Source organism: Rhinatrema bivittatum, chromosome 8, assembly GCF_901001135.1.
Source record: "Rhinatrema bivittatum chromosome 8, aRhiBiv1.1, whole genome shotgun sequence".
NCBI classification, from domain to species: domain Eukaryota; kingdom Metazoa; phylum Chordata; class Amphibia; order Gymnophiona; family Rhinatrematidae; genus Rhinatrema; species Rhinatrema bivittatum.
Window position 1 is genome coordinate 140,610,389 of NC_042622.1, and position 15,009 is coordinate 140,625,397.

Here is a 15,009-nt window from a genome sequence, read left to right on the forward strand (position 1 = left end):
CAAATACTGGCATACTAGGATTCCCCCATCCTCTTCAACTGCCGCAACTACTGCCATTACACCTTGGAAAAGATCCTGGGAGCAGTGGCTTGACCAAAAGGTAGCACCCAAAACTGATAATGGCAACCCAAAACTGTGAAACGCAGAAAACGATGTTCTAGTCGGATGGGAATGTGAAGATACCCCTTGGACAGATCCAGATAGGTCAGAAATTCCCCAGACTGCACAGCCATTATCACCAAGCGCAAAGTTTCCATGTGAAAATGAGTCACCCACAGATGATAGTTGCCCCCTTTGAGATCCAGGATGGAATAAAAGGAGCCCTCCTTCTTGGACACAATGAAATATCACCCCATATTTTCTTGAGATGTGGGCACAGGAACCACAGCCCTCAGACTGAGCAGCCTTGTTAATGTACCCTCCACCACCTGCTTCTTCTGCAGGGAGTGGCAGGGAGATACCATGAACACATCCCGAGGACACTGCAAACTCCAGTGCATATCCTTCTTGTATCACTTTCAGAACCCATTGATCCATTGTGATCTCGACCCACCTCAGATAAAAGAGCAGCATCCCCTTATTTCCTGTTCTTGGGGGTGGGTTGGCAAACCTTCATTGGGAGGCTCCACTACCTGAGCCCGTGCCCCTTCTGGATTGTCTGGGACAAAAGGCAGAGTCCTCTGAAAGGTCACTCCCTTACAGGGTTGAAAATGCTTGGCTCCCCTAGCCTGACCTCTCCTGCTAAAGGAGCACGGCATCTGTTTCTTATCCTCCAGCAATCTAGGAACAGGTGATTCGCCCCAGTTACTAGACAAATTTTCCAACTCTCTCCCAAACAAAAGCGAGCCTTTAAATGGCAATGTTGTGAAGTTAGCCTTGGAGGTCACATTGGCAGACCAATTTCTCAGCCATACCAGGCGCCTGGCCGCTATTATAGAAGCCACCCCCCCTTGACTGAGGTGCAGACCAAATCGCAGCCTGCATCTGCCAAGAAGGTGGCTGCTGACTCCATAACTGTCCTGGAATTCACACCAGAGTCATCGACCCCTGAGAGAGAAATAAACAAGAGCGAGTCACCAGAGAACATTACCCCTGCTTCAAAGGCTTGCTTAAGAATATCCTCAATCCTATTGTGTACATCCTTCAAGGCCATTCCTCCCTCCATAGGGATACTCGTCCACTTGGAGACTGCACAGACAAGTGCATCCACCTTCGTAAAACAAACACTCTCTCACCACTGGATCCAGACAGTACAGGCCTTACAAAACCCAGCCTCTTTGAAATTAGACTCTGGGGCGCCCCACTCAAGATCAATCAATTCTTGAATGGCCTTCCATCACAGGGAAAAACAAGAGGCTTTATGCAAGAAAACCAAAATGAGATTTTTCTTTGGCTTAGACATGGAATCCGCCCCAGGTACACCCAGCATTTTCAGGGCCTGAGAAATCAGGATCAGCAGTTCATCTCTAAGGAAGAATCGCAGCATAGTCCTATATGGTTCTAATCCCGGAGTAATTTCTCCATCCTCTAGCAAGTCAGGATTGGCCTCATCATCCATACCATTCGGATTGTTATCATGCAGACCTGCTGCCGATCTAGGTGTACTCCAGCACTTAACATTAGGACTGGGAGAGAGAGAAGTCCCCACCTGCGATTTTGCCCTGGCAGCATTAGACAGGGCCGAGGACTGAGCACGAAGAAAGTATTGCAATCCCTGGAAAAAATCTATCCATTAAAAGGCAGAAGGATCCATGCCAAAACCAGACGTCACCTGAGGTGTACTCACTGAGCTACCCTCCCCGCTGACTAACTGGTTAGGAGAATTCCAAGATCACGTACCCCTCCTGACATCTTTATCCAGACCGTAATCCAGCAAGGAAGAACCAGATTTAGTAAAATCAGAGGAAGATAATTCTCCCTGAGCCTCTAAACATCACTGGCACAAGTTAGCGGGCATACCAGGCTGAGATGCCCAAATATGCCAGGCAGCGCAGAGGGAAAGACGCTTAGATTTCTTAGCTACAAGTGTCATTATGCTGTCAGTATGCTTAGCAGGCGACTGAAGGCATACATCCAGCTTTTTTTTTTTTTCTAAATATGACCAAAAAAAAAAGTTTAAGTGTCCAACTTAGGCGCCCCTAAACTTTAAGTGCACAAATGGCACACTTTTGTGTACACAAGTGCACGGCCACTAAGGGTGCCGCTTAACTTGGACACACAAACACAGGCCCGACTAAGCATCCAAAAACTGGCCGCACAACCTGGATATGCAGCTAGATACACAAACCAAACCGACAATCCTGAAGAAGGCAGCCTAACAAAGTGCACAAAATGCCGTTGAGGCCTACCACACGGTGTGCAGCGAAAAAGCCTCAGAGTGGGTTCTAGCCAGAGAAGGCTGCTCAACCCGCCAAGCTGCCCCCGTCCCTTAACCTCCCACAGAGCGAGATGAACATTGGAATAGTATGCCGGGCACAGAGACCGGAGGAAGGAGAAAGCCCTACATATAGAAACAGGAGGGTTTTTTTTTTGTTTGGTTTTTTTTTAATATACCTGAGCTCAGCCCTTCCTGGCTAAGTACAAAGACGGTACCCAGCTGTGGGGAGGAGAGAGCATATAGTCATCACCGCGCTCGGCTTGCTGCACCCACTGCCTTTTAGCTGTTTGAACAGCTAAGTTCACACCAGCTGAACAACCAGCTACCAGACCAAGACACTCATCTGAGGGACCATGGAAATCACCTCAGGAATTCTCAACTGGAGAAGGAACCATTTAGTATCACCGCAGGAGAACAGAGCGAATTAGTTTTCCTTTTATTTCTCCTTTTCAAAGTAAAGCAATCCCCAGTAGAGAGATGCATGTCCACCATTTGCTGGAGACGGAGAATTCAGGAAGGCTGTCATTGCAGGGGTATATATACTGTGACGTCAGTTTGCTCCAACTCCATCTGCTGGTAGAGGTGCACAACCCACTAGTTCTGGATTCATCTGACCAGATACTAAGAAATCAAACTTTTTGTTGGATTTGCAATATACAATCTTGACAGTTAAGCATCTCCATACTATCCTATATGAAAAAGAGGAATCCACTAAAACTATTCTGCTAACTACTGAAATCATTAGAACACACGGAATAAGCAGAGAGGATCCCTATGATAAATAAGTGCCAGTGTCAACAGGATGGTACTGCCCAGGTATTGTCTAGCAAGGCCACAGGGCCCTAGGAGGCCAAATGCTCAGCCTTGCTAGTTTTGTAGCTGTTTATATTATTACAGAGCTTTATGGTAAAGCAAAGCAGGGAAGAGAAATGTTGGCTTGGAAACAGGATATTTAATAGTCATCCATCCAGGATGGTAGCGAACCAATGAGAAAACAAAGGTTGACTCGGATAAGTGGTTAGGCTTCTGTGGCTGGCAAATGAGACCTATCATTGGCAATACAGACCACAATAAGCGGGCAGATTGGATGAATCAATTGATCTTTTTCTGTCAACTACTATGTTACTATGTACAGTTTATTTTTACAAAATGTGGTCAGGCTCAGCCCACACCTTGGTTACCCTAAAACTTGCATTTAGAAATTTACTATGTGCACTTTTTTTTGTTTATAATTAATTTTATCTTGTAACAGTGTGTTATTATCATAAATGTTTTATGTTCTCTGCAGCAAACTAATTTCTGGAAATATGTGTACTATAAGATTCACTAAATAAGATGGTAATGGTAATTTATTTTTTGATAAACCATTTTTCAAAATTAACAAACTGTGTACAATAAAATTAAAAACAATACAATATATAAACCATTATACCAGACAAAATAGCAATAAAACATGAATGATAACATTAAAAACATCCAAAAGAAAAATCAATAAAACAAAGAAAAATGCAGATATATTTCATCAATAAATGTAATTAAAAAGAACATAATTCAAACAAATACTTTTGAAAAAAAAAAAAAAAAAGTTTTCATCAGTTCCCTGAATTTCAGATAATTTCCTTCCAGGTGAATATCAAAGGGCAAGGAGGTCCAAAGTACAGGGGCTTGATATTGAACTACAGATCTCAAATCCTTTGCTGAAACTCAGAGCAGAAACACTTTGGTGCCCTCAAGGAGAATGCCAATACTCACCACATAGCTTTTTAAGCACAAATACATTAACAAATCAGGTTGAACCAATAGAAAATCACTCTCTCTGAACTGAAGTCACCAGTGTTTCTGCTGATTTCTGCTCAAATACATAAAAAGCCCCAGGAGTCACAACTCTGTGGTCAAGTGGCAAGACTAAGGTCAGGCTTTAGGCCATGCTAACTAGAAGTACCTGTGGCAACCATTCAACTAGCCACCAGAAGAAACGATGATCCAAGTACCACTCTTATAGTGCTGGGAGCTTTCAGCAACCTGAAACTGCTCTTTCTGCCTCTGAATTATGCAAGTAGCTTTAAGGTAACGAGTAGGCCGAGAGAGTAAAAATGAATCCCCAAAGAATTTCATGGGATTTTAAAGGGGAGTCACCTTGCATGTTCTCTCTTCTTTCATGAGGCACAAGAGAATGGCCAGCTACAACCTGGGAAACTGCTGCAGTACAGCACCATGGCAGTTAGCAAAGTGAGAGGGGCTGGGAGAGGCTCTCAAATTTAGGTGTATTCAAAAATGGCCCAGGATAAAGATTAAGCAAAACTAATACTAATGAGCCTCCATCAAACCTGCAATCATGTCACTCATTCTACTCATGTAGTCACACTGTAGTTCACATTAAGTGAACTACAGTGTGACTACATACATACATGTATCTAGCCAAATGCCAACAACTTGCATTTAATTACAGTATAATCAGAGCATGTAAGGTGCTTGTATTTTAAGGATGGGATAATAACAAAGTTGGAGTAAGATCAAGCCCACTAATAGGACACAATCCGCAAGCTTCCTTTAAGTGAAGGCAGGCAACAGTCTGATCTACCTGTTGCAAATAATGTGCCATTAAATCACTGAACCACGCAGGCTACAGAATTTCATAAATATTACATAAATTAAGAGCAGATAAAAATCTTCAGAAACATGTGTGACAATTCTAACTTTTGAAAGGCATTAAAATCCCCAAACTATAGTACCTCAAGGCAAATGGCGCTGTCATCATCCGCTTCTGAAAAACAGAAGGTGAAGGAGACAAGTAAAGAAAAGTGTATTGTAAAATTGCAAACTGTTCTAGCCTGGTTCATTAAAATTAACTTGTGAAATGGAAATAGTCTCTGTAGACTACTGCATTTCTACTTAGGATATATACAGCAGTATCCGTTTCGTGTCCTTCAGACAAACAATATACAGGTAAACACATACTGGAGTACCACAGTACCATACCATACTGTGGCATCAATGAACTGTACCGTACCAACTGTGGTATCTGAGGCCCAAATGATCAAGACAAGTGAGATCCCCCCCCCCCCCGTTTCTTTCCCAGACAATACTAACAGCAGCACTAAAGCAGGAACAAATTTCACTTCCCCAACTTCCTCTAAATCTTTCGTCTTCTGCTTCTCAAATTAGGAGACTGCCTATCTGGTGCTTGCCTCAACCCTTGGCACCACAGGCTGGGAGTAAAATCTGCTAAAATGATTAGTCATCTACTGATAACCACTTTGAAAAACACAGTACTAATTCTGTGTAGTTCTGGCTGTATAAATGTGTGAAAGGGAATATTTACCTATTAGCTTAGGTTACAAAAGAACTGGACCACAAGCCTAGAAATGAAAATATAAACACAGGGGATCCTACTCATAAAGGAATTGAAGAGAAGTAAAAGAAAATGAAAAGAAAGCCCACCTTTTCTGACAGGAAATGGAATGAAGATCATATATCCCAGTCTGAAAATTCCCCTTTCCTATGTCTTTAAATAGTAGAGAGCCATAATGTGGCTTTATCATCTTTTAACAGTATTGATCTTTATCACTGGGATTTCTAATTTGAAATTGATTGACTTTTTCCCCCCCTAATATCTTTATTAAATTTTCCATTAAATTCTGACAATACTTTTCATAACATAGCACAAACTAGTCAATCTATTTATTTAAAAAAATGTATAATCCATCTATCTACAATTCTAGGTGGTGTACAAATTACATACACAATTGTAAATAAGACAGAATGACAACATAACAGGTAAAACAATACAAGCATAATACAACAAAAATAAAAAATACAATAAAACATAAAACTATGGATTTCGTTAGAAAGGTCTATTTTAATCCCTTGTGATAATAATAAGAGCGGAATCTGTTAGGCAATAATCGTGTAGACTTTTTCTGTAATTTATACTTTGTCATCGATTTATACAAAATTCTTGTTGAAAAAAAAGAAATGCTTTCAAACTTTTGTGCAATTTGGAGTAAATCAGGTTCTCGTCTTAAAACATCCAACAATGAATTCCAGTGTGGAGACAGAAACAAAATATTCTCTCACATGATTCAATCAGCCGAACTTGTCAAGCAGAAGGCACTTCAAGTAAATTTTTAGACTATGATCTGATCGTGCAAACAGGACAATATATTTTAAAGTAACAAACTGAAGCATGGAGGGGCAATACCACAGATTGCATTAAATACTAGCAAAGCCTGGAGAGTAAAATGTAAAGTCACGGGCAACCAATGTAGGTTCATTAAAGCAGGGGTGATGAGGTCTCGCAACTTTGTACCCATGATAAGTCAAGGTTGCTGCGTTTTGAATCGATTGAAGGGCTTTAAAGGTATAACAAGGAAGGCCCATATATAACACATTACAATAATCAATTTGAGAAATAATTAATGCCTATTCTCAGATCAGATTCAGATAAAAGCTGAATGTGCTATAAAAGCCAGTGATTATAAAAACAATTATACATTAAACTGCCAACCTAAAGTTTAAAGGATAATAGGGTATCAGAAATTATTCCCAAATGTTGTATTTTTCTAGAAACAGTAATGGGGGCTGCACCAAAAAGCAAAGTTGGAGGAAGGTCCAATGGAGATTAACGTGACAAAAATAAAACTTCTGCTTTACCAACATTTTGCAAAAGCCTATTTTCAAAACAGCCAATTCTTAATATCAGCCAAACTACTAGAAATTTTCAATAAAGCATTAGCAATGGAGGTAGAAACAGGAACATAAAACAGTGTTGTCTGCGTAAAAATTATAGCCAACTGATAAATTAGCTAGAAATGATTGAAACCAAGCCAGCACAATGTATGAAAGACCGAGTTCCTGAAAATGGCACAGTAAAACATTATGGTCAAGCATATCAAAGGCTGAGGTTACATCCAACACGACTAAGAAAAAAATCAGTTCTATTATCAAAGCCTCATCGGAACATGTCGATTTTATAACTTGCGTGCGTCACCACGCGCATGTTATAAAATATGATACCCACGCGCACATGTGCGCCTGATTTTAATACCGGCGTGGGCACGTGTGGGCGGGTTGTGACTCAAGCGCAGGAGGGAATTTTTTTTAAAGTACGCGAGGCAAAGCGATCGGGCCTTTGCCCAGTTCCCTCCCAGTCCACGCCATCCACTCCAATTAAGGAGCGGACTGGGGGAGAACTTCCCCAACCCCCTAACTACCCTTCCTCCCTTTTCCCCTCTCCACCCCAACGCCTAAATCCCACCTAACTACTCTTTTTTTTTTTTTTTTTATTTTAAAGTTACCTGCTCCTTTGAGCAGAAATAAGCCGCGCTCACCAGCCAGCTGCTGACACATGCTTCCCTGGGACAGGGCCTAATGGCCGCTGTCCCAGCCTGCCCCTTTCAAAGAGCCTTGCGCTTCGGTGAGTATCAGGAGATACACGCGTGGCTGGGCCATTTTAAAATGCACTCAGCACGCGCATGGTCCGGCCTCTCGCATATCTCCTGGTTTTTGCGCGCACCAGGCTTTGAAAATTTGAGCTTAAGGTTTTGGTGCCATTTGAGAATCAAAAACTGAACTGAAAATTGTCAAGATTATTATTGTCTTCAATAAACACATTTTACTGATTTAGGACCACTTTTCTAACACCTTAGCTAAAAATGGCAATGCAATACAAGATGAATCAGGATGAACACGTTATATAATTTTAATAATCCTCAACAATATACTACCTCTTCTTCCCAGACACCTGTGCACTGCCCAGAGTTAACTGGATATGCATTTTCCAAATAGGCATGTTTTCACTCTTGAAGTCTAGACTGAATATCTGCCGGCAGGTAGCAAGGGCAAATAAACTCCACATATTTAAAGACTTTTTTCTGACCTAATGGTGGCTTCCTGCATGGGTTTTTATATTCTAGACATATAAGCTCCAACATTTATTCTTTCCAATGTGCTATAGTGGCTACATCCTTCTGTAGTCTTTTAGACATAATACACCATTTAGTTATTAAAAAGTGAAATTACTTCTTACCTGATCATTTCTTTTCCTCTAAGGAGGGCAAACCTGTCCCCACGAGCAGGTTATGCACCTCTACCAGCAGATGGAGATAAAGTAAAAGCTGATGTCACGGATATATAGCCCTGCCTCAACATCAACCTGCCAGTATTATCTGAAAAAGCCAAACTGTGGACAACTGATTATTCTTGATCAGGACTAACAATCAGCCACGCATGCTGCCAACTAATACGGAACAGTGAGTCCAGCCAAAAGAGTGAACAATCACTAACCTGAGGGCTGGTTAAGCCACTTACTGGTCTTCAAGTAAACAGGCCGATACAGAACTGTGCGCTGGGCTGAGCGCACTGTTTAGCCCGTTTGGCCATGCGTTTTAGACCATCTACATTTGATGCATGTTGATGAGCCTATTAGTTATTCCCCCAGAATACTAAAAGTAAAATGTGCAAATTTGATCATCTCACTTGCTGTTCCCATTTCCAGGTAGTTTATAAATATACTAAGAAGCAGTTGTCCCAGAACAGATCCTTGAGACACTCCACTATTCACCTTTCTCCACTGGGAAAATTTACCATTTAGCCCAACTCTCAGTTTTTTATTTTCTAACTAGTTTGCAATCCACAATAGGCCACTGCCCCCTATCCCATGTCTTTTTAATTTCCTAAGTTTCTCATGAGGGGCTTTGTCAAATGCTTTCTGGAAATCCAACTACACTACATCAGCTGGCTCTCCTTTATCCACGTTTATTTACACCCTCAAAAAAAATGTAGCAAATTTGTGAGGCAAGACTTCCCTTGGCTAAATGCATGTTGGCTTTATCCCATTCAAGTTCAATTTTGTTCTTTATGATTGTGCCAGGCATCAGACTCATTGGGCTGTAGTTTCCTAGATCACCCCTTGATCCCCCTTTTTAAAAACAGGCATTACACTGGCAAACCTTCAGTCTTCAGGTGCCATAGACAATTTCATTTATTTATTTATTTATTTATTTTCACAGATTTCCAAAAGCATGTTTGCAATTTAATTTCTTAGTTCTTTCAGCACTCTGGGATATATATATACCATCTGGTCCAGGTGATTTGCTACTCTTTAGTTTGTCAGTTTGCCCTAGTACATCTTCCAGGTTCACTGATATTTTTGTTTCATTTCCTACGAATCATGACCTTTTTAATATAAAAAAGGGGGGATCCCTTGTTCAAGAAATGTATTGTAATTTGTAAAACCTCCTCTTGTTGCTTGTAATTAAATAAAATCGGTGGTCTCACGTACAGTGTGTTTATTAGTTTAGTGAGCCATACATTCTACTCTTCTGCATGGGTATATTTCAAACATATTCCTTAGTTAATACCAAAGCAAAGAATTAATTTGGTCTCTCCGCTATGGCTTTGTCATCCTTAAGTGCCCCTTCTACCCCTTGATCATCTAACGATCCACTTGACTTCCTCACAGGTTTTTTACCTCGAATGTACCTGAAATAGTTTTTATAATGATTTTTTTGCTTCCACAGTAAGTTTTTCAAATTCTCTCTTTGCCTTCCATATCACTGCTTTGCATCTGACTTGCAAGGGCTTATGCTGTATCCTTCATTTGGATCTCTTTTCCATTGCTTGAAAGATGTTATTTTAGATAGTATAGCCTCTCTCATCTCACCTTTTATAAGAACATAAGAAATTGTCATACTGGTCAGACCAAGAGTCCATCAAGCCCAGCATCTTGTTTCAAAACAATGGCCAATCCAGGCTACAAGTACCAGGCAAGTACCAAAACACTAAGTAGATCCCATCCTACTGATGCCAGTAAAAGCAGTAGCTATTCTCTAAGACAACTTGATTAATAGCAGTTAATGGACTTCTCCTCCAAGAACTTATCCAAACCTTTTTTAAGCCCAACTACGCTAATTACATCCTCTTGCAACAAATTCCAGAGTTTAATTGTGCGTTGAGTGAAAAAGAATTTTCTCTGATTAGTTTTAAATGTGCTACATGCTAACTTCATGGAGTGCCCCCTAGTCCTATTATCCAAGAGTAAATAACTGATTCACATTTACCCGTTCTAGACCTCTCATGATTTTAAAGACCTCTATCATATCCCTCCTCAGCCATCTCTTCTCCAAGCTGAACAGCCCTAACCTCTTTAGCCTTTCCTCATAATAGAGGAAAGGCTAAAGAGGTTAGGGCTGTTTTTAGTTTTGGTTGCCCTTCTCTGTACCTTCTCCAGTGCAACTATATCTTTTTTGAGATGCGGTGACCAGAATTTTACACAGTACTCAAGGTGCAGTCTCACCATGGAGCAATACAGAGGCATTATGACATTTTCCATTTTATTCACCATTCCCTTCCTAATAATTCCTAACATTGTTTGCTTTTTTGACTGATGCAGGACACTGAGTATTATCTACTATGATGCCTAGATCTTTTCCTGGATGGTAACTCCCAATATAGAACCCAACATCATGTAACTGCAGCATGGGTTATTTTTCCGTATATGCAACACCTTGCAGTTGTCCACATTAAATTTCATCTGCCATTTGAATGCCCAATCTTCCAGTCTCAAAGGGTCCTCCTTCAATTTATCACAATCCACTTGTGATTTAACTACTCTGAATAATTTCGTATCATCTGCAAATTTGATTACTTCACTCATTGTATTCCTTTCCAGATCATTTATAAATATACAAGCCGTTAAGCCCGTCACAACGGGCTACATTACATTTTTGTTTTCGGTCCATTTTCGAAAACAGCACCCTCCTACACTTTTTCTCCCTCATTCCCCCTTCCCCCTCAGTCTTACTCACTCTCTGTCTCCCACTGCCTCCTTCCCTTCACTCTCACCTCCCTTCCCTTCCCTCAGTCACTCCCACCTCTCTCCCCTTCCCTCAGTCACTCCCCACCCTGTCTCAATCCCATCTCCCTCAGCCCTCCTCCACTCCCTTTTTCTCTGCTCCACAACTTCTAACCCTTCCACTTACTCACATCCCTGTCTCTCACCTCTCCCTCATTCTCACTCTTCCCCACCCCCTACCTCCCTCCCACTCAGTCCCTCCCCCTCAGTCCCTCCCTCCCTCTCACTCACTCAGTCCCTCCCTCCCTCAGTTCGTCCCTCCCTCCCTCAGTTCGTCCCTCCCTCCCTCGCTACTGGCCGCCGCTGCCGCCGCTCCTCGTCGTCATTCGCCGCCACCGCCGCCGCTGCCACCCGCCGCTGCTGCCACCGGACGCCACCGCTGCCGCTGCCCCCCAACACCGCCGCCGCCACCGGACGCTGCCACCGCTGCCCCCCAACACCGCCGCCGCCACCACCGCTGCCGCTGCCCCCCCGCCACCGCCACCGCCACCGCCGCCGCCACCACCGCTGCCGCTGCCCCCCCGACACCGCCGCCGCCATGTTTTTGTTTTTTTTTTTTACGCTGGCTAAGACCGACGTCCTTGCCCGCACATGCGCAGTAGAGCTGCGCTCTACTGCGCATTTGCGGGCCGTCGGTCATGGCCCATTTATAAGTTAGATTGAAAAGCACCAGTCCAAGTACAGATCCCCGAGGCACTCCACTCTTTAACCTTTTCCACTAAGAAAATTGACCATTTAATCCTGCTGTTTCCTGTCTTTTAACTAGTTTATAATCCACAAAAGGACACTGCCTCCTATCCCATGACTTTTTAGTTTCCTTAGAGGCCTCTCATGAGGGACTTTGTCAAATGCCTTTTGAAAATCCAAATATGCTAAATCTACTGAGTCACCTTTATCCACATGTTTATTAACCCCTTCAAAAAAAAAAAAATGAAGATTTGTGAAGCAAGACATGCCTAGGGTAAATCCATGCTGTGTTCCATTAAACCATGTCTTTCACTCTGCTCTGTGATTTTGATCTTTAGAATAGTTTCCACTAATTTTCCCAGCACTGAAGTCAGGCTCATGGTCTTTAGTTTCCAGGATCACCCCCTGGAGCATTTTTTTTAAATTGGGGTTACATTGGACTTGAAGACTGGAGGGTGGCCAATGGATGATTTTAATAATAGGTTACAAATTTTAACTAATAGATCTGAAATTTCATTTTTTAGTTCCTTCAGAACCCTGGAGTGCATACCATCCGGTTCAGGCAATTTGCTACTCTTTAGTTTGTCAATCTGACCTACTACATCTTCCAGGTTTCTCAGCAATTTAGTTCAGTTCATCTGAATCATCATCCTCGAAAATCATCTCCGGAACCAGTATCTCCAGCGGAGGCAGCCCACAGCAGCGACCCTCCTCTTTTCTGACATCGCCAGCCTGGGTTCTGCAGTTGCAGCAGGGGCAGGCAGGGTGAGGCGGATGCCACAGTGGCGTTCTGAGAGCGGCATTTTTTGCAGCCTCAAAATTCTGCCACCTGAAGTGGCCATCTCACTCTGTTTCATTATAGAACCACCCCCGAGTATGCTATAAGACAATGAATGCAGATTTCATTTTCTGTATTATATAGGTATTTTTTCCTTGCCTATACTTGATGAAAAGCACCTGATGAAAGATAATTTAATGATGGTGGGAACTGAGTTGTCATAAAATCTTTGACTTGCCAGTAAAACATACTCTATGGGTTTAAACCCTAAGGTCTCTATAATTTCTTAAATGTATATATTTTATGAAAATGAGCATTTATAAATGCCTCTACTATCTGGTGTGCTAGACTACTCAACCTGTGAAATATAGGGTATTCCTATCAGGTTCAAACCCTGGATTACTTCTCAGCGTGTAAATAGTGACTTATGCCAGGGAAGACTTAGTAATTCTCTAAGTACTTTCCATCCTCCCTGGATACTTTTTACAAGTAATGATTGACAAGTCCAGCGTTAAATCTTTTTGCTTTAAATGCAAGAAGTATCTTAAGTCTAAAGGTGATACCATTTGGTTTTCCCGTTTTATATCTGCATAATTATTAGTATCCCTCAACCAATTCATTAATGGTCTGATCAGAGGCCAAAATGTATAGCCAAAAATTACAAAAACCCATTCCTCCCTCACCTCTAGGAACCATTGGTTGTGCCATAGAGCACCTCACCTTTTATCAGTGCTAAATGAAGCCTGACAAATCTGATTGAGAGTCTTTATGTCACTCTTCACCAGTTTAATGGGCACCATTTGTAATAACTAAAGAAATTTAGGCATCTGTATCATTTTAATTAGCGCCATTCTTCCCAAATAAGAAATTGGTAGGAACTTCCAACTTTGCAATTTGTCCTGAATTCCTTAAGAATCAGAGGGACATTCATATCATACCACTTATCCTGTTCTCTGTGAATTCACACTCCTAAATATTTAACCCAAGAATCCACCCATCTCAGAGGAAATTGGTTCCGTTGTTCCCTTAAATTACCTAAAATATTCAGCACCTCTGATTTATCAAGGTTGATTTTTAATCCAGATACTATGCCATAAGAGCTGAAGATCTCGATACTTGCCTTAAAATGTTTGGGGGCCTCAGGTCCTAACATCATAATGTCATCAGAGAATAGAAGTGCCTCAGGTTAACTATAACTGATTTAGCACTGGTTGTCCTCAGCAACTCCTCTAGTTCATACACTAAATATTCAATAGAGAGAATAAATAATAATGGAGACAGAGACAAGCCCGTCCTCTACCTCTGTGTAACAAGAAGGGACCTGATACGGTGTCATTGGCCTATATCTATACTGATGGATTGGAATATGGAAATTCAAAATAGCCGAAAAACTGACTTTGTAGGCTGAATTTGCAGCGAACTGCCTTTAAAGAACCTCAAGAGACACTGTCAAATGTTTTTGCACCTCAAATCCTCTCACAAGGGGGGGAAGGGGGAAATGATCCTTTGTCTCCAGCTTTCCTCCAAGAATACTAAAAGCCTCCAGCTATGTACATTAGCTTTCCTCCCTTTTTACAAACTCACTTATCCCTATGAAATTAAAGATGGTAAAACAGGGTTCAATCTAGTCACTAAGATGTTGGAAAACAATTTTATATCTAAATTAGCAATGATATGGGTCAGTAAGATCCCTCCTCGGTTTGGGCAATGCAACTATAATGTAAACTCCTTATCATATACCATATTATTCATAATATTATTTGTTACCGAATATTAATGGCACCACCTATGTAAATTATGATCCACATTTTTCTTTGATATAGGTGCCCTATTGTAAACCGTTATGATGGTAAATAACTTAATGACGGTATATAAAAACTCTTAAATAAATAAATAAAATAAATAAAATAAATATATGTGCCTCCCGCATTACCCCCTTCTCAACACTTAAGATTCATCTCTTTTTTACATTTATCCAGTTATTTGGTTAATTATCTCTTTCTCTTTGGCTGCAGCATAACTTGTTATTTCCCCTCTCAAACTGCTTTTGCAGTTTCCCAGAAAAGAATGGGTTTATTTTTATAAGCCCTATTTTCCTCATACTCTATCCATTTTGTCTCTAGATATTGTGGGAATTTATCATCAAAATGTAACCATGCAAGTATTTTCTATCTGTCTCCTAATGACCTAATCCCACCCCTAGTCAAAATACACAATACAGGGCAGCAATCACAGACTCTCACTATTAGATTTTTGAATCCTAGCAAATAGGTGTTAAGACTTTGAGTCATAGGATATTGCTATGTGAGTAAA

At 41.3% G+C, this 15,009-nt stretch overlaps 1 protein-coding gene across 8 annotated transcripts in view; it reads right to left on the bottom strand.

Moving 5' to 3' along the window:
* PNPLA7 (patatin like phospholipase domain containing 7) overlaps positions 1–15,009 on the bottom strand; it is a 668,718-nt gene that overhangs the window by 645,754 nt on the left and 7,955 nt on the right. For all 8 annotated transcript variants that reach the window (XR_003858427.1, XM_029614471.1, XM_029614468.1 and 5 more), the window contains exon 3: positions 5,110–5,141. Coding sequence is in view for 7 of the 8 variants with exons in the window: in XM_029614471.1 (XP_029470331.1) it covers positions 5,110–5,141 (32 nt within the window). In the remaining variant the exon portion in view is untranslated. The remainder of the gene's footprint in view (positions 1–5,109; positions 5,142–15,009) is intronic.